Source organism: Callithrix jacchus, chromosome X, assembly GCF_049354715.1.
Source record: "Callithrix jacchus isolate 240 chromosome X, calJac240_pri, whole genome shotgun sequence".
In the NCBI taxonomy this organism is placed as follows: domain Eukaryota; kingdom Metazoa; phylum Chordata; class Mammalia; order Primates; family Cebidae; genus Callithrix; species Callithrix jacchus.
Window position 1 is genome coordinate 55,076,557 of NC_133524.1, and position 19,588 is coordinate 55,096,144.

Genomic DNA, 19,588 nt, shown 5'->3' on the forward strand with positions numbered 1-19,588 from the left:
TACAGACATTGAAAAAACAATTCTAAAATTTAAATGGAACCAGAAAAGACCCAGAATAGCCAAAGCTATCCTAAGCCAAAAAGAACAAAACTGGAGGAATCACATTGCCTAACTTCAAATTATACTGCAGAGCAATAGCAACAAAAACAGATAGGTACTGGGATAGAAACAGACACATAAACCAAGGGAAAACAATAGAGAACCCAGAAATACACTAATCTGTAGTGAAATGATTTTCAACACAGGTTCCAGGAACATACACTGCGAGAAGAACAGTCTCTGCAATAAATGGTGCTGGACAAACTGGCTGTCCATATGTAGAATAGTGAAACTAGACCTCTCTCTCACCATATCCAAAAATCAAATCCAAGTAGATTGAAGACTTGAATCCCAGACCTCAAACTAGGATGCTATTAATACTACAAAAAACCTTGGGTAAATCTCTAGGGCATTGGTCTGGGCAAAAATTTCTTGAATAATGCCCAATAAGCACAGGGAACCATACTAAAAGTGGACAAATGCGATTACATCAAGTTAAAAAGCTTCTGCACAGCAAGGGAAATGATCAACAAAGTGAAGAGGCAACCCACAGAATGGGACAAAATAGTTTCTAACTACCCATCTCACCAGGGATTCTTAACCAGAATATATAAGGAGCTCAAACAACTCCTTAAGAAAAAATTGAAAAATACAATCAAAAAAGGTCAAAAGATGTGAAAAGATATTTCTCAAAAGAAGACATACAAATGGCAAACAGACATATGACAAGGTACTCAACATCACTGATCATCAGAGAAATGAAAATCAAAACTACAATGAGGTATCATCTCACCCCAGCTAACATGGCTTCTACCCAAGAGACAGGTAATAAGAAATGCTGGCGAGGATGTGGAGAAAAGGGAACCCCATACACCATTTACATGGTGGGCATGTAAATTAGTACGACCTTATGGAGAGCAGTGAGGAGGCTCCGATAAACTAAAACTTAGAGCTTCATCATGCAATCCAGCCATTCCACTGCTGGGTATACACCCAAAAGAAAGAAAATCAGTATATCCAAGAGATATCTGCACCCTCCTTTTATTACAGTCTGTTCGCAATAGCCAAGAATTGGAAACAACGTAAGTGTCCATCAATGGATGAATGGATAAAGAAAACGTGGTACTTACACGCAGTGGAGTACTATTCGGCCATAAAAAAGAATGAGATCCTATCATTTGCAACAACATGAATGGAACTGGAGATGATTATGTTACATGAAATAAGCCAGGCACACGAAAGCAAATCTCACATGTTGTCACTCATTGGTGGGATCTAAAAAATGAAAGCAGTTGAACTCATGGAGGTAGAGAGTAGAAGATTGGTTACCAGGGGCTGGGGGCTGTAGGGTAGTGGGGAGATCGGGGGAAGGCAGGGATGGTTAATGGGTACAAAGAAAAGTGAGAAATAACGAATAAGACTTAGTATTTGATAGCATGTCAGGTGACCATAGTCAATAATAATTTAATTGTACACTTAAAAGTAAGTCAAAGAGTGTAACTGGATTGTTTGTAACACAGGGACAAATGCTTGAGGGGATGGGTACCCCATGATGCGCTTACTACGGATCACTTGTCTGTACCAAAACATCTCACTTGCCCCATAAATACACCTACCGTGTACCCACAAAAATGAAAAATAACTCTACTGAAACAAACCCAAAGGCTGTATTGTGAGTCTCTTGGGACTGCCTCCCCCGCCTATGTACGTCACAGTTGAACATGGATAACAAAATGCTGTCTTCCAAAGGTGTTTTTCGCTGCCATCTGCGACAGCGAGCTCTCCTGACTCTCTCCCGCCTCTGTCTGCCCACTCCCTTCGCAGTGCTTGCCGATATTTGTCAGGTCAAAGCATGAAAAGAAAATGATCGTGCTGGTGCAGCTCAACGGAGTGAACTGCTGGGGACTGGGGCTCTGGGTAGGCTGTGTGCAGTCGATGGGGCGGCCCAGGGGATCCATAGCTGCTGGATCGGGCCGTTCCACCTCAGCTGTGCCTTGAGGGATCTTCCCTTCTGGCTCCACACACACTCCCTGGGTGACCTCCCCCTGTCGCTTGGCTTCCACCACAGGACCCCTACCAGTCACTCCGAATCTCTTCCCCCATCTAGAGCTCCCACAATTGCCCCTCACCAGTGGGTGCACACTCACTGCTGGACCTGTGCCCTGCTTTGTCTCAAGAAGCCTCCCATGCATCCTGCCCAAACAGTGAATTTGTTGTCCTGCCCCTACGTGGCCCTTGCATGCCTCCCCAGTCAGGGGCACCATCATCCACATGCTCACTCTGGAGACAAATCTCAGTGTTGCCTTCAATCCTCGGGTGGCCCCCATTCCCTGCAGCCAATCTGCCTCCAATTCCTGTTGCTTTTCTCTGCTGGACACTTCTCCGGGCCACCCTCCTCTTCATCCCTCACTGACCAAGCCCACGCTCAGGTCTCATTTTCCTCAGGTTTCCCTCTTCTACGTGGCCTCTCCCATCCATGCTGCTCAGAGGCAGCGGCTGGGACTCTGTAAACACGAACTCGCCACGCCATTTTCTCTCATGGCTCCCTGGTCACCTACAGGACAAATGCCATGTTCCTTGTGTTGCCCTGCAGGACCCTCCAGCCTTCTATGTGGCTCTTTGGGTTTCTCATCTCACATCTCGGCTCCAGAATGCCAAGCTATTTGTGAGTCTTAGCCTGGTTCTTTTCTCGTGCAGCCACCACTTTGCTGGAATGCCTTTCCCTCCCACAGGCCGCCTTCCATGGCCCACTTTTACTCATTCCTTAGCACACAGGTCAGCCTTGGTCTCCTCCGGGGAACCATCTCGGACTGCCTTTCCTCTTCATTATGGCTTCCATCCTACCTTGTGTGTCATGGAAGGGACACTCCTACCCTGGTGCCCGTACTGGGTTCCTGTGTCTTACCCAGAGACGGTAAGTAGGCTGTATGTGTGATACCCTTCGGAGCTCCCAACGTTGGCCAACACGATAAGGTGTATGACACGGATTAGGTGCCCAGTGATCCCCAGCGGGGTGGATGTGCTGAGCTTTGAATGAGGGGCATACTCAAGTAGGAAGTGGGAGCTGAACCGAGTGCTCCTGGCGGGGTATCAGTGGGGTTCAGGGCTCACGGTGCATGGGAGTTCCTGGTTGTACTAGTCAATGCCTAATCCCATGCCTTCCATCTGTATTTCGACTGCAGGCAGCTGTGGTAATGGTAAGGAATGAACCAGCAGAGGAATGCCTCCGTGAACTAAACACACCCACACGACAGAACACCAGGTGAAAGCCCCTGCTGCCACCTGCTGGCAAGGTACCCTCAGCTCCTGTCCTGACAAGAGAGTAACTTCTACACCCCTACACAACAGACTGAGCCACACCTCTGTGCCTCTGCACGTTCTTTTCCTTCTCTCTGCATGCTTTTCCCTTCACCTTATTGACCGACTTGCAGATACATCTGATTCATTTTTCCCATGCTAACTTTAATTCCACCTCCTTTAGGGTGATGGTCCTGAAACCCTCCTCCACTGGCACCCCCGCAGAACCCATGACAGACTTATACATAGCACCTAGAACATTGATGGCTGTCAAGGCTCTGTGTATCTGGCTGCTTCTGGATGGGGAGATGGCAGAGGGAGATGAGTGGCTGTGTCTGACTCACTTCTGAGTTGTCAGAGTCAATGAGTACAGGACTGGCCTAGTCCACATATTCATTCAACAAATGAATGAATGAATGATGCATGATAAGAGGTTTAACCACAGGACACTTTTAGTCCAGGGCAGACACAGGAATTGTTGATGGACTGCAGTCATCAAGGAGGAGGTGTTTTGGCAGGGTTTCAGGGACACGAGGATGCTGAGTAGTGGAGCAAGGAGGAGGAAGTCGTTCTCAGAGCAGCAGCCAACATGAGCAAATGCTCACACAGACGAGAGGCAGGCTCGGGTGCTTCGGAGAAAGGTGTGTTGTGGTGTGGTGTGGTGCGGTGTGGTGTGTTGTGGTGTGGTGTGGTGTGTTGTGGTGTGGTGTGGTGTGTTGTGGTGCGGTGCGGTGCGGTGCGGTGTGTTGTGTTGTGGTGTGGTGTGTTGCGGTGTGGTGTGGTGTGTTGTGTTGTGGTGTGGTGTGGTGTGGTGTGGTGTGTTGTGGTGTGGTGTGGTGTGGTGTGGTGTGGTGTGGTGTGTTGTGGTGTGGTGTGTTGTGTTGCGGTGCGGTGCGGTGCGGTGTGTTGTGGTGTGGTGTGGTGTGGTGTGGTGTGGTGTGGTGTGGTGTGTTGTGGTGTGGTGTGGTGTGGTGTGGTGTGGTGTGGTGTGTTGTGGTGTGGTGTGTTGCGGTGCGGTGCGGTGCGGTGCGGTGTGTTGTGTTGTGGTGTGGTGTGGTGTGGTGTGGTGTGGGGCAGCTGGAGGGTGGTTTGTCTGCTGGGGTTGAGAGTCCTGTGGTGGGAGATGCAGGGTGGGACCAGATGTCTCAGGCTGCCCCAGGATCCTCATGCTCACGCCAGACCCCTGGGATCAGTGGTCTGTGCATTCATGTCTGAGAGAGCTTGGGACCTCTGCTGTTTTTCATGAGTGTGGAAGCTCAGAATTGAAGGGCTCCCTGTTTAGGCAGATGACTCCACTGAAGCAAAAAGTGTTAAAAGCCGAGAAAGAGCAAGGAAGTCCCAGAGAACACAGGAGAGCATAGGAGCTGCAGAACAAGTGAGAGCCCATGAGCATGGGTGCCCAGTTGTGGTCAAGGGTTCACTTTGCAGAATGACTGTCTTGGTGTGGGCTATGACTTGCTTCAGTTAAGGATGGGTCCTTCGAGCACTTGATTCAGTGAAGACAGTTCCAGGTCTCCAACCCTTTGGGGGATTCAATGTGCCTCCCAAGGTTGAAGCCACGTGTCTTTTCACGTCAGCGTGTTCTTGTTCTCTAGGACTCGCTTATCCCTAGGGAAACTAGAGTGAACAACCTGGAGAGGACTGATCATTGCTCAGGCCTGTCTGACCCGAGAGCCAACCTTTTCACCCCTTCCCCAGGCCCCCTCACCTGCACATCTCCAATAATGTCCTCCATGACCACATCGTACTGCACCAGGAAGTCGGCCATGATGCCTGAGCCAGAGAAGGCCAACTGGTCTTGCAATGTCGGGCAGTAGGTGATTCGAACACAGGTCTCTCCCCTCTCGATCTTGGTGGATGGGGGTAAATCCACCTCACCTGTATGGGTGGGGAGGATTGCGGCAGGGCTGTACAGAGGGCTCGTCAGACAGAAGAGCCAGGGAAAGGGCAGCACAAGGGGTAAGGGGTGCTATCTGGGGAGGGTGAGACGTGTAACCCCTGGCCAACCTCTGGTGCCTCCTGCCTACAACACCCTTCCACCTGCCCCGTGCTCCTCTCCCAGTCCCACAGTCAGCTCCTGTCTGCCTCCTCCATCAGGCCCAGCTGGACAGACTCAGCCTGGCCCTCAGCTCCCAGGCCCTGGCAGTGTGATCCTCACTGGTAACCTCACCCTGCCTCACTGCCCATGCAACCTGGGGCCCAGTCTTTGGAGACGTGGCATGTCCTGAGGTAGACCAGCAGCCAGCGTCTCTTCCCAGAGAAGCAGCGCAGTTAGTGTGTGTCCAGGAGACAGACAGACACACAGACAAGGTCTGGGTCTCCTCCGTTCCCCCCACTGCTGTGGGAGACAGCAGCCTAGCAAGGTTGTCTTCTGGATCAGATTTGCTATTTCTTCTTTTCTTTCTGCCTTCTGACTCTGGGCATCACGTGTGAGAACAAGCCTTTTAGAGTCTCATGAAATCACAGAGGAATCTCTGGTCCCGGATGTTTGCTGAGCTGGCCACAAGATCATCTCCTCTGGAATCCAAGACAAATGTCCATTTAGAAATGTCTCTGTGCCTCCCTTTTTACGAGAAAATGGAACCTTGGGAATTCTGCTCCCCCTCCTTCCTGCTACAGCTGTCAGGAAGCTCAGGGGCACACGGAGCCCCACACTCTCTGAGGCGCCTGCTCACATACATTCCCTTGGCTTCCTTCCTCTCAGAGCTCTTTGTTCTGCTTTCTCCCCCACAGGATTGTTTCGACCCTCTGTTTTAACCTTTAAGGAGAATGGGGGAGGGACCTGCCATTTATAGCTTAGGGCTGAAGAGTTCAGGCTGCAGGGACTCAGATGGCCTGTGGGCCCAGGTCCCCGCTGCTGCTGTGTGTCCCTGTAAGCCTCTGGATCCTCATCTACAGCACAGGCATGACCACAGCTCCTACTTCATAGGCAGGGCTTGTGGGAAATAAACGAGGCCATTCATGTAAAGCGTTTGGAGCCATAGCTGCATCTCAGTGAATGCCACCTAATGCTAACGAGTACCATAATCATGCCATCTTCTCTGTACCGCATAATCGGGAGGGAGGAATTCTCTCAAAGTCTCACAACGGTCCTGGGCTGTAGATGCCATCTCGTCTATTTTACAGATGGGAAAAGTGAAGTCGAGCAATGGAGTGATCGGCTTTGACGGTCCCACATTAGGGGAGTGTCAGCGCTGGGATTTGGTTCCAGTGTGTGTCTGTCTGTGTGTGCTACATCTGCTGTCCACCACAATGCCTCTCTGGGTCAACAGGGTGGAATCAGGTGGGACCGCCAATGCTAAACAGCTTTATATGGGCGGACACATGCACTGGGGATTTCTCTGCGCCTGTCCTCCCATCTCTCAGATGAGGTGAGCAGGCCGGCTCCGTGGCTCTCCAGCCTGGCTGGAGGTCAAGGCCACTGAAACTGGTTAAAGACACAGCTTTCTGGGCCCCACCCCCTTGGTACTGAACCAGACCCTGAAGGCTGGGCTCCAGGAACCTGCGTTTCTAGGAGCCCATGTTGTGATTCTGATGTAGCCAGTCTGGTCTTCCAAAACCTCTGGGTGAAATGTGAAGCAAGCCTGTTCAGGCAGGATACCTCTTCCCTCCAGGACATGAGACGGTGTCCTCCAGGGAGCCTGCACTTACTGTGCGCTCACTGTCCTGCCATTCTCAGTGGGGATCCAGGGAAAAGCACGTTTTGGCCAGTGTGACTTCTACAACCTTCAGCATGGTTAACCCATGATTTAACTTCATTAGCCTACCCTACAAACCCTCCCTTATCACTGATGTTTTTTCTAGGGAAATCAAGAGTCTGGGAAGTTTGTAATGTGCCGGGTCATACAGCCTGTCAGGACCAGGCCGAAGTTAAAATCCAAATATTTTCAACTTCAAACATGCCCTCTTCTCACTGAATCAGTAAGGAACTTGGCAGCGAGTACAGAGCAGAAGTGACACTAGAGGGAAATCCAATGGAATCGGGAAGGTTCTCAATCAGGGAAGGCCAAGTCTGATGGGTGACCCATAGTGCTGCCCACATACTTGCATGGGTGTTGGTGCGCAGGCGGCTGGTCCTCAGGGGTGGTATGTGCACATAGGAGATGCCTGTCCTTTCTGACACTGTAACCTCTATGCTCAGCCTCTTCACCAATTGGCCAGGCCTCAGGCTCATCACCAGCTGGTACTGGCCCTGGTGCCGCTGAAGCAGTTCCTCATAGGCCAGGGAAAAAGTCACCTCTGTGCCTGCTGCCAGGCTGGTGGAGATGCGGAACTTCTCTGATTCCCGGTCCCTGGGCAGGAAAGGGAGGAGGGTGGGAAGAGAAAGGAATCTTCTGAGGAGTACAGGGACTGTTGGATGGCCTAGTTTTGCTCCACCTAACCCTGGTCCCAGCAGACCTGACTAGGCTTCTTGTTCAACTGAGTCACTGGCCCATGGTCTGTCATCCATGCACACACTCATCAGTCTCTCTCTCCCTCCTTCCCTCATTCAACCTCCTAAATAATCTGCTTGAGAAATTATCTCACAGGTGGCCCAGTCTTAAGGAACTTAGTCCATGAAAATCTGAATCTAGAACAGACCAACTAGAGTCTAATGATTCATCTTACAAAAGAGTAGTTCAATTTACATACAATGCCTCATCCCCTTCTAATAGCCCCTCCCCCTATCCCCTCCCCTGTGATTTTGAAGGAGCTTGTGTATATGGCAGTAACTCAGTTTGCTGGAGGCAAAGCTAAAGTTTTTCACTCCATGAAACTCTCTTGGAAGCTGGGAGGAAACACTGAAGGAAGACAATACATTTCTGTCGGCTGAATGGAACTCAGGAAACAAAATTCAATTTAGAAAAATCTCACTTGAATGTAACCTTCCCGGAAGGTGCCAGTTCTTAAATAAGCCACAATCTGCTGACAGTAGAAAAGTGGAAATGGGGAAGTAAATTTCCATTTATTGAACACCCACTCTGTTACAGGCTTTGATATTCATTAATTCACATCATCTTCACATGATCCTATGAAGTAGACGTCATGTCCCCACTTTACAGAGATGGAGACTGAGGACCAGAGGGAACGTGCATCTCCCCTGGTCACACAGCTGAGATGATTAAGTCATGTTAACTGGATGGGGCCTTACCTGATGCCTACGTGAGCAGCTGTTTTTCCCCGCTGATGGGCTTCTTCATAGATTTTCTTTGCCTGGTGTTTCTCTTTGACTTCTGCAATGTAGACTTCACTGTTGATGGTCCTAAGGGGGCAAGAAAGAGGAGGGACAGCAGAGACAGAAAATAAAGAGTTGGTCAGAGACAGAGCAAGAGACACATGAGGTAGAGAGAGGAGAAGGGTAGAGATCGGGAAAGAGAAAGAACAGCACGGTGCCAGAAAGCCCCAGTGTGAATGGCAAGAAAAGGAGAGAAAAGGAAAGAGACAAACAGTGCAGTAGTTATCATTATCTCCATTTGTCAGATGGGGAAATAGAGGCCACGCAGCATATGGCGGACCTGGTGTTAGAGTTTCGTGTTTCCCAAAGTGCTGAATGAATTCTACCTTTGGCACACAACATAATGTCAGGTATGATATAACTGAATGTTTTAATTATAATTGTTATGTATTTACAGTAATGTTTACCAAAAATACGCCTAGCACATTAAACCCATGATCTCATAGATATTGTTGCTCAGAATAAGACTAACTCAGAAGACGTATCTATTGAAAAAAAATTCAGTAATACAGCCATACTAATATAAAATATATTAAGTAAATAATATGAGTGGTATGAAAAATTGTGAAAGAAGTGTGCAAAGGCTTCTGGGCCTGACTAAGGAGGAGGCCTCGTCTGCAGGGAGCTCAGACTTGCTTACCCCTGTTTTCCCTGTTTTTCTAAGGAAGCTAATAAAGTAAAAGGAAGCTCAAAGAAGGGAGAGAACACTTTTGCCCAAGTCTTCAGGAAAGGGTCCTAGAGAAGGTAGCCTTGAAGCTAGGCCTGAAAGACAGGGAGAATGTGGATAGGTAATCCTCACTGGCCATGCCTTCTCAGTTTCCTCTGTTGGCTCTTTCTCTTCCTGACCTCTAAATCTTTGGAACACTCCAAGGCTCTGTTGTCAACCTTTTGTCCTCTCGTCTCCCTCCCTCTCCCCTTCCGTCCTATGTTCTTTCTACATTGACTCTCTAGGTGATGTCATTTAGTACCATGGCCTTAAATACCCTTTATACACAGATGACTCCCAAATCTCTATCTCCAGTGTGGACTTGTGCCCTGAACTCCAGACCCATACATCCAGTTGCTTAGTTGACATCTCCACTAGAATGTTCCACAGACACCTCAAGCTGAACATATCCAAAACTGCGCTCCTGATAACTCTCCCCTCCCAAATCTGCTCCTCCTCTGGTATCCTTGTGTCAGGATATAGTTGCTCAGCTAAAAATCTTAGAGTCGTGTTGGATACTCCTCTTTGTTTCACAGTCCACATTCGATCCATCAGGGATTTTCAGCTCCATCTTTAGAAGACATCCACAATCTGATTGACGCTTACCACTTTATTTGCTGCTGTATCTGTGGTGCCTGGAATATGGCTTGGCATGGAGGAGGTACTCAACAATTATCTGTGGAGTGGACATCCTGGACAGACAGCAGGAAAACACAGAGTGTGTTTCAGGGGACAGCAAGTACTCAAATCTGGCTGGAGTGGAGGGTCAGAGAAGGGAGGTGTGGAGAGAAAGTTGGAGTGGAAGAGTGGGCCTACAGAATAGGGGGCTTTGAACACAAGACTCAATGAGCTCATACAGCCGCAAAGACTTTTTGCCATGGTGAATGGAGCATCTTGGACAAATCTTGCAAAGAGGAGGGATGGGTCAGAGCTGACCTTTGAGGAGTGATAGTTAGGTGTCCTAGAGGAAGTTAGTGCAAGTCTGTAGGAGGCAAGTACAACAGTTTTTATTTTACAAATGGAGTAACTGAGGCACAGGTATCAGAAAAGTTGCTTGACTAAGGCAGGAGCTTCCAGGAACACTGAGGGAGGATAGGCAGGCGGCAGAAGAGACCACTCAGGCAAGAAGTGTTTCTAGGCAGCTGAAACAGAGTATTGCTGTGGCTGGGCTGGTGTGGGGGTGGGCCGAGCTGGCACCTCCTCAAGGTCTCCTGGAGGGTGAGGGGGGTAGGGTGGAGCTGGTCTGGCAGCAGGACACTGGGGCCTCTGTGTGTGTGCTGCCTCCAGCCAGCATACTTTCCACAGAGTCTGCCCAAGAACATTTCCTCCAGCCTGCTTTGCTTAATTTTTTTCGAAAATTCTTTTGGTGTTTTTTTTTTTTCTATTGAAGCAAAAATCCAAATTCTGCTTGACTACTTGGCCCTTACATCATTTGACTGCTAGCCTCTCTGGTTAGCCCCCATACTCCAGACCCATGCCTGCTCTTTTTGATCCTTGATTCCTCTGGGTCCCAACACGCAATGATCTTTTTCCCTTCAAATCTTACCCATATGGAAATCCTGCTTCCAGGAAGCCCTCCTTGACTGCCTCAGCACTTCTCCCCTAAACTCCCTGGCTCTGACTCCATACCGGTCCCCTCCTCTAACGCAATCCTTTTCCAGGAGAAGTGCCAGGAGGTTCTTGACGGCACAGCCTAGACCCAACCCAGGGCTGCTGTTTCAGGTTGTACAGATTATTGATGGCACAAGAACCTTCTCCCAACTAACAGGGACAAGTGGGGCTGAGCAAGGGCAGATACTCTGTTTGTGCTTGGCTCAGTAATCTAGTAAATCTGACAGTCCCTCTTCCTTAAGGCAGGGGCCTTTTTGTAATTCACACTAAGGTGTGATACTGGCTAATCAGGCCTCACTAAGCTTTCTCTTTATCTGCTCTGGCTTCCTTGTTTATCACCTCAACAGGGCACTGTTGTCTACCAGGTCTAACAAGCAGCAAAAAGGTAAACACCATCGATATTGACTTACTCCCCATTACAGTCACAGTCAGGTTGTTTCTCCCTGGATGGTCTCTCAGATCCACCACCGTCGTTCTGCTCCCACCTTCCGCATCCCCAACGTGGGTTCTGCCCCATTTGCCTACTCAGCTCCTGGCCACCTAGCTGGCCCCTCCAGCCCACTACCACTTCACAATCATCTCTCCTTGCTTAAAACCTTGCCAGGTCTCCTCATTATGGCCCACACTTATTTCTAAAGAGGGGTACACATGCCCCAGGGGATGCTGGAGACAAATCGAGAGGGAGTGGGAAAATAATATTCCCACTCTATTCATAGGGCTTTTTCCTCATCCTTTAGTGATTAATATTTATATGCTTCATAATGTACCTAATATATTTGCTCAGTAGTATATTTATATAACACATAAATTAGTAAGTACATATGTTTTGGGAGTATATGATCAAGTTTTTCCTATAGGTGTGCAAACACATGAGATGGTTTAGAGACCATTAAGTGAGACCCAGGTAGGTGTTCTAACATTGGAAGCCCTCCACAGCCTCGTCTTTCTCTGTGCCTCACGTCTCATTTTTTTTTACCACTCTTCTACCTCTTGTCTGTCCCTGACAGTACGGCGACATGGAATTACTTGCAGTTCCTCTAATTGAGGGAACATTTGTGCCTTTATTCCTTTTTCCTGGATTCCTCCAGTCCTGCCCTCACCCTGGTTGCCTGGTGAAGATGTCCTATTTCAAGCCTCAGTTTAGGTGTCATCTTTCTGAAGTTTTCTCCACCAGCCTGGGAATAGGAAACTCACCATTGTCTTCTGGTCCACCTCACCATTTCAACCATTTCACATTGAGACTTCCCTTTTTCCCTAGCATACTTTACTAAAGTAATCTGCTAGCTGCCCCTCAACCCAACGCTCTTCTTTAGAGACAGTCTCACTGTGTCATCCAGGCTAGAGTGCAGATCATAGTGCACTGCAGCCTCAACCTCGCATGCTCAAGCGATCCTCCTGCCTCAGCCTTCCGAGTAGATGAGATTATAGGCATGTGCCTCCACGCCCTGCTAATTTTTAATGTTTTTCTAGAGATGGGTTTTTCCTATATTGCCCAAGCTAGTCTTGAACTCCTGGCCTCAAGCAATCCTCCCCCAGGGATTACAGGTGTGAGTCACAGTGCTGGGCCAGTTTCTTTTTTTATATCCCGCTGTTAAGCTGTGAACTCTTTGAGATTAGGGACTATATGCAGTTCACCTCCCTCTTTCTGTTGGACTCAGCACAGTGTAAGTCACACTGTCAGCATCAGGAGACATTTGTTTAAAAAGTAATAAAGCTAATATTATCAACTACTTAAAATATGCCTGGCGCTAATTCTAGCATATGTTTCCACATATATTAATTCATTTAATTATTGAAAGTGGGTTCTAATTTTATCCCCACTTTGTAGATGTATAAAATGAGACTCCCAGAAATGAAGTAACTTGCCCTGGATCCCAAACTGGCAGAGCCAGGATTCAGACTTAAGAAGTCTGATCTCAGTATACGTTCTCTTAATCACTATGCTCTGCTGCCAGAAAAAATGCAAGAATGAACAAATATATGCACAAATGGATGAAGTGGTGACTTTGGAAACAGACTCACATAGTGAAATTGGAGATAAAGGCAAGATGAGGCAGATCCAGGTCAAAGATGGCTTCATGGACTTCAGCATGTGGATTGAACAGGACAGAGGTGACCAAGGTGTGGGCATAGCGAGACACCACCGTGGAGCGCACAGAATAGCTTGTCATTAACAGCTGAGAGAGAAGACAGGAAGAGGTGTTTTAGGTAGACTATGTCCTCAGCCTAGATGGACTACTACTTGGGAACCCAAGATTCCTGCACAGGCCTCAAAGTATACAGGTGGAAAAACTGAGGCCCAGAGAGGGAAAACAGCTTCTGCCGTCCATTTTGTTTACCTGCCTGATTACTTCAGCAAGCTTGATCAAGTCTCAGAACACAAGACTCACAGAAGATTAGAGATCAAGGGACCTCTCTGGACAAACACTTCTCTAACTTTAATGTGCACATGACTCTCCTAGAGATCTTGTTAAAATGAAGATTCTGATCCAGCAAGACTGGAGTGAGGGCTGAGATTTTATCTTTCTAACAAGCTCCCATGGGATGCTGCTGCTGCTAGTCCACAGATTTCACTTTGAGTAGCAAGGCTTTAGAATATAACAGAGCAGCCGCCATTCATTGAATCCTACTCTGTACAAGGCACTGTGATAAATACTGATTTTTTTCTTCTTTAGGATTTCAGGTGTAAAGAATTGTACTTGTAAGCACAATCATGCACTGCAAGCATTATAAGTATCTGGCGTCCATTTTGAGGTCACACAGCAGGTACAAGATCTATCTTCTGCCTCTCCTTTTTTTGAGGTAATGGTCCCTCTCTTCCCAAATATGATGCACAGCCAGTTCCTTCCCAGTGTGGGCCAGTGGGAAATGAGGACAATTTGAGATCAGATGGACCTAGGTTCAAATTCTGGTTCTGCCACTTCCTGTGTCTTAACCTTGGAACCTCTGTTTTCTCTTCCCTATAAAGGGGATAATAATATAGCCCAGCTCACAGAGATACTGTGAGGACTAAATAATAATTCTGGGACCCCTGGTGTAGCACTTGACATGTGTTCAGCAAATAGCACCTCTTTCCTCTGGCTCTAGCTTCTCAGTCATGAAACAGACTGAACAACCTTCCCAAATTCCCCCCAAGAAGCTCATTTTATCACAAATCCCCAAGCTTTGTTCCCTCATCCCAGAACTGACCTTTGTGCTTGATGAAGGGGGGACAGGAGGTCCCTGGTATGTCAGTTCAAGAAGAATGGTCAGCAAAAAGCTGACACAGATGAGATCCCTCCACCCAGACATGATACCACCTCTGGCCTGGATCTGCTGTTCATGTACAGAAGATCTGAGCCCGATTTCCAAACCCTTGCTCTTTTAAACCTCCAGGTATCCCTTCTCTTGAGAGGGAGGGACCATCCTGAAGGGTGGTGAAGGCTCTGAATGTGGTATTGAGGCTCACACAAGCCAGGATTGTCCAAAAGCTGGGACTGGCATCTTGCCTGGAGAAGGGCCAGTTCCATGCTTCCTTTTTTCCCCTCATCCAGCTGTAAGATGAATGGAAACTAAACATACCAGAGTGCTGGGTCTGTCTGTTTGGTGTGTTGGTTCAGGGTGGGGTTTTTCTTTCCTATAAACATCCACAGGAGCCCAGTAACTGGGGCCAGAGAAAGGTCACTTAGCATTGATCATCTTAAAAAGGTAGCAGAGATGAGAGAGGGATTGGCAAGGCAAGCCCCCAATGCTGGTCTTTCCTGGTATTTAGCCTAGTGCTGAGAGGGACTTACTCAGGATACCATAATAATTTAGGGGTCCCACAGACATAATAAGGTTACAACCTCCAGAATAACCAGAGGCCAAGACAGGCTGGAGCAGGACTGAGAAGGAATATAGCACAGTGGTTTCAAAATACAGGCTCTGGACTCAGATCACCTGGGTTTGAATCTCAGTTCTGCCACTTACTGACTGTATAATATTGAGCGAGTTAACTAACCTCTTTGTAGCCTCAGTTTCTTCATCTATAAAATAAGAATAGTAATAGCACCTACTTCATAAAGTTCTTTTGAAGATTAAGTGAGTTTGTATTTTTAGAATGTTTGGCATATGGTAAGTGATTAGTAAATAGCTGCTAGAAGGAGGGCAGGATGAGGCATGACAGAGGTCAGAAGAGTGGAAAGCTCCCTGTCCTAGGGAGACCTGAGTTGAGGGAGAAGGGAGGAGCTGAGGTGCTCTGGACTCTGGACTCAGGTCCTGTGGAGGGTGGGGATGAGAGTGGGGCTGAGAAAAAGGAAAATACTTGAAGGTCTGCACAAGGACTATCAGCTTCAGTTAGAACCCTGCCACCCCCGCCCCTCCCGCCTCCATCTACCCACACAGGGAGCACTGACAGCTTCAGTACTTGCACTCAGGGGCAAAATCTCTGACATTTTACAAACTGCCCCAGGAACACTCATATTTGTCCTAGGGCATTTGGCATCACAACAAAGTCTTCTCATTCTGGCATCTGTGGGTCCCAAAACCTGTCAGTTGCCACCTCCCGCAAGTCCACAGCAAGTTTCGTCTCAGGATTTTCTCATGAGAGAGAACCCTAGCTAGAGAACAGCTCTGCTTATACAGTAAAAGAGAAAACTCCCATCAGCTACCCAGTCCTTTCCTCTTAAATATGAATGGGTAGCCAAGGAACCTCAAGCAAATTAAGGAAGCCTGTAGCATGAAAGCAAAATACTAAAAGAAATCATTGGAACTGACCCTAGAGCAATTTGGGGATCTGGGATACAAAAGAGAACTTCAGGGGCAAAAAATGATACTATTCTCAATAAGATTCAAGAAGATATAACATGCATAAAACAAGAACTAGATGCCATAAAACAGGAACGATCAGAGAAAACAGAGATTCCTTAGAAATTAAAAATAAGTTACTGAAATAATAAATTTTTCAGGACTGGGAAATGACATTGAGGAAATCTTCCAGAATACAGGGCAAAAAACTCAAGGCAACAGAAAATATGAGAGAAAATTTAAGAGAGCTCTAGCCCTCTTAAAGATTAATTTAGATTAATTTAAGATTAATTTAAGATTAATCTAGCAAGTTAAACGTTTGAATAATAGGGATTCTAGATAGAGAAAACAAAACAATGAAAGAAACTTTATCGAACACATATTAGGCCAGATGTGATGGCTCACATCTGTAATCCCAGCACTTTGGGAGGTTGAGGTATCCACCTGAGTAGTTCTCTTACCTTATGCAAGTCTTTGCCCACATGCACCTTTTCAGTGAGTCCTTCCCTGACCAGCCTATTTACTTACTTTAAAATTTTTTGTTATTGATACATAACATTTGTACAAATTTATGGGATACATCGATATTTTGTTACATGCACAGAATGTGTGATAATCAAGTCAGGGTATTTATGGTATTCATTGCCTTGAGCATTTATCATTTCTATGTGTTGGGAAGGTTTCAAGTCATCTTTTCTAGCTATTTTGAAATATACAACACATTGTTGTGACCAACCTATTTAAAACTGAAATTTTCTCCATAGTACTTATCACACATTTTAATTTGGATACGTGTTACTGATTTATCTAATTTTTTTTCTCTCTCCCTTACTAGAATCAGCTCCATGGGGCCAAGGATTGCTACCTGTCTTCTTCACTGCCCTAGCCTAATCTCCTAGAACGGTACCCGGCACGTAGTAGACACTCAAAAAATATTTGTTGAATGAGTGAATACAATAAAAGCATATAATTCAAGGAAAAAAGAAAGGCTTTTGGAAACTCTCTCTCTCTCTCTCTCTCTCTCTCTCTGTGTGTGTGTGTGTGTGTGTGTGTGTGTGTGTAATTATTCAAGAAAGTCTTGGCCAAATACAAGGCAAAATAAAATGTAATGATTATGAACAGCTAATAGAGTATAAGAAAAACTCAATTTGACCTTGATGCTAGACACATTCTCCTCCGAGAGGCTCAAAGATTGTGACATTGAACTTGAAGAGAAGGAAGTATATTCCAGGCTCACTACTTGGCAGATTTTGAAAAATATTTACATAGCCATGATAATGTGAATGCTGGTATCCACCTGACTAGTTCTCTTACCTTACTTACTTTTAAATTTTTTGTTATTGATACATAACATTTGTACAAATTTATTGGTTTTCAGATCATAGAGTCAACTTGGGGAGACAAAGCAGGGAAGATCTGATTGTGGCTGCAGAACAGAATGTAAATGTTAACAACGAGGGCAATGTAAAAGGAAAGATAAAACTAACAATATGGGACATTGAATGGGCAGGGGGAGGGTTGTGGCCATAATATCTTTGTCTTAAAAAGTGGGGAGTCAGACCGGGGGCGGTGGCTCACGCCTGTAATCCCAGCACTTTGGGAGGTCAAGGTGGGCAGATCACAAAGTCAGGAGTTCGAGACCAGCCTGACCAACATGGAGAAACCCTGTCATGCCCTGTAGCTGGGCGTGGTGGGGCATGCCTGTAATCCCAGCTACTCGGGAGGCTGAGTCAGGGAATTGCTTGAATCCGGAAAGCGGAGGTTATGGTGAGCCGAGATCATGCCACTGCACTCCAGCCTGGCAACAAGAGTGAAACTCCGTCTCAAAAAAAAAAAAAAAAATGTGGGGAGTCAAAATTACCTGTCAAAAATGGATGGAATATGAAATAGAGGTCTGAGTAGATTTTTTTCAAGTTACAAAATTAACCAAAACCAAAAATCAATGGTAACCATTGCAGGGGAGTAGAGGGAAAAGTGAGGGAGTGTACATAAACAAGATCTTTATTGCCATCTCTGGGAGTCGGTGAAGAGGGAGACCCAGGCTTCTCAGATCAACTTCCCCTTTGGCTATCATGCTGCATTTCAATAGAAGAAAAGGTTGACCAACTGGTGCCTCCGGTTTTACCTTCCTATAGGTGACAGGCTAGGCCTTGGGGAAACTCTCCAGAAGGCACTATTTTTACTTAAAACAAGATAAAACCAGAAACCTTTTCACATGTGAGTCCTAAAACTGTCAACGGAACCCTTTCATATGTGATTCCTGAAACTGTAATCCAAAACCTTTTCACATGTGAATCCTAAAACTGTGAACCTAAGATTCTTCCACGTGTAACATCTAAAGTACAAGCCTATATAAAGGCAGAACCTTCCTTTGTTAGATGAGCTGGGTTTTCGACAAATTACTGCTTGGTCTCCCAGCTGAATAAACTCCTGCCTCCTTTATTCGGTGTTTGAGAGATTCGTTTGGCCGCTCCTGCTACATCAGTAGGATATTGTCTATTTGTTTTTAAAAGAAACATAACATACATATTATTTAGAGTTGTAAAGGGAACCAACAGTAGCACTAAAACTAAAAACTGTTAAAAGTTGGCTTTGAGGGGGTGGGATGGAGATGGGGAAGGTTGAGGCAGGGGACTATTAGTTTTTATATGATCTTCTGTACCATTTCATTTGTTGTCATGTACAAGCAGGAAATTCATAAAAATCAAATGTTAAAAACTGAATGTTAATCTCATAACAATGACGTAATTATATTTCCTATGACACTTTATGACAATATCTAAATGGGCATGTGGATATCCGGTTAGACTTGCCTCCATAGATGAAAAACATACTGTAATGTGCCTAGCTTATGTCTGTGAAGAGTGTTGGAAAGGATATTCTGGGACTTAAAAAACTGGACAAAGTACAGTGTAGTGGTTAAGGCTTTGGTATTTGATATTCCACTGACCTCGGTTCAAGTCCTCTCTGTGCCACCTATTGGTCACCTTGCCTTGGGCAAGTTACCTTTCTCACTCTTAATATTGCCATGTGTGAAATGAGACTAGTGTTCACCCAATATAAAAATAAGCCCCTTAAGAGCAAGGGCCATCTCTGTAGAGGTGTCTAATACATTGTTGGTGCTCATTTTCTGTTGAATGGCCTAATCATGACTCATAGCTTGTGCTGAGGAGGGACTCGATATACAGAGAACAGGGGAGAATCAGAGTTAGTCCAAAAATAGGTAGCAGGTTTCCTCATCCATGGAAAATTTGTCTTTGGTTTAACAAAATGCCATTTTTGCTGTGGAAAGATAGCCCTTAGGGCTTAGAATGAAACAAAGTAAATTAAACTACCCTACAGATAAAAGGGGAAAAATGAGATTTTACCAGCAGCTCAAGAAAGAGGACAAAGGCCAGTTGTGGTGGCTCATGCCTATAATCCCAACAATTTGGGAGGCCGAGGCAGGCAGATGGCTTGAGTCCAAGAATTTGGGACCAGCCTGGGCAACATGGTGAAACCCTGTCTTTACCAAAAATACAAAAAAAAAATTAGTTGGGTGTGGTGGCATGTGCCTGTAGTCCTAGCTACTTCTGGAGGCTGGGGTGGGAGGAACACTTGAACCCAGGAGGTGGAGGTTGCAGTGAGCCGGGATCACACCACTGCACTTCAACCAGGGTGACAGAGTGAGATCCTAGGGGTGGGGTGGGGAAGAAAGAGAGAGAGAGAGAGAAAACACAGGAGCCTGGAAATGGAAAGGAGAGAAGTTGCCAGCATGTTGGGGGACAGAAAGGGTCCAACAGGGATGTGGAATGGGGCCTGGGAGAAGGAACAATTATCAGGCCTTTCCAAATGGTGGGAATGGCTATGGAAATCTGAAGAACAAGAATGTCTGATGTCCAATTTAAAATTGATTTCTATGCTAGGCTGCATGGTTTAAATGACTAAAGAAGTGATGGGCAGCCTTAAAAGGAAAC

General features: G+C 46.4%; 1 protein-coding gene and 1 long non-coding RNA gene across 2 annotated transcripts in view; one reads left to right on the forward strand and one right to left on the reverse strand.

The window, feature by feature from the left end:
* ITIH6 (inter-alpha-trypsin inhibitor heavy chain family member 6) overlaps positions 1-14,204 on the reverse strand; it is a 39,402-nt gene extending 25,198 nt beyond the window's left edge. The window contains exons 1-5 of the mRNA XM_035288627.3: positions 14,058-14,204; positions 12,891-13,045; positions 8,468-8,578; positions 7,381-7,628; positions 5,045-5,214 (exon numbers count right to left, since the gene is read on the reverse strand). Of these exons, the coding sequence (XP_035144518.1) occupies positions 5,045-5,214; positions 7,381-7,628; positions 8,468-8,578; positions 12,891-13,045; positions 14,058-14,159 (786 nt within the window). The 5' untranslated portion in view covers positions 14,160-14,204. The remainder of the gene's footprint in view (positions 1-5,044; positions 5,215-7,380; positions 7,629-8,467; positions 8,579-12,890; positions 13,046-14,057) is intronic.
* Positions 3,905-16,678, forward strand: LOC118150524 (uncharacterized). The gene is made up of 3 exons (XR_004738629.3): positions 3,905-3,977; positions 13,544-13,670; positions 16,468-16,678. It is a non-coding gene; the product is annotated as an uncharacterized LOC118150524 (long non-coding RNA).
* The last annotated feature ends 2,910 nt before the right edge of the window (positions 16,679-19,588 follow it).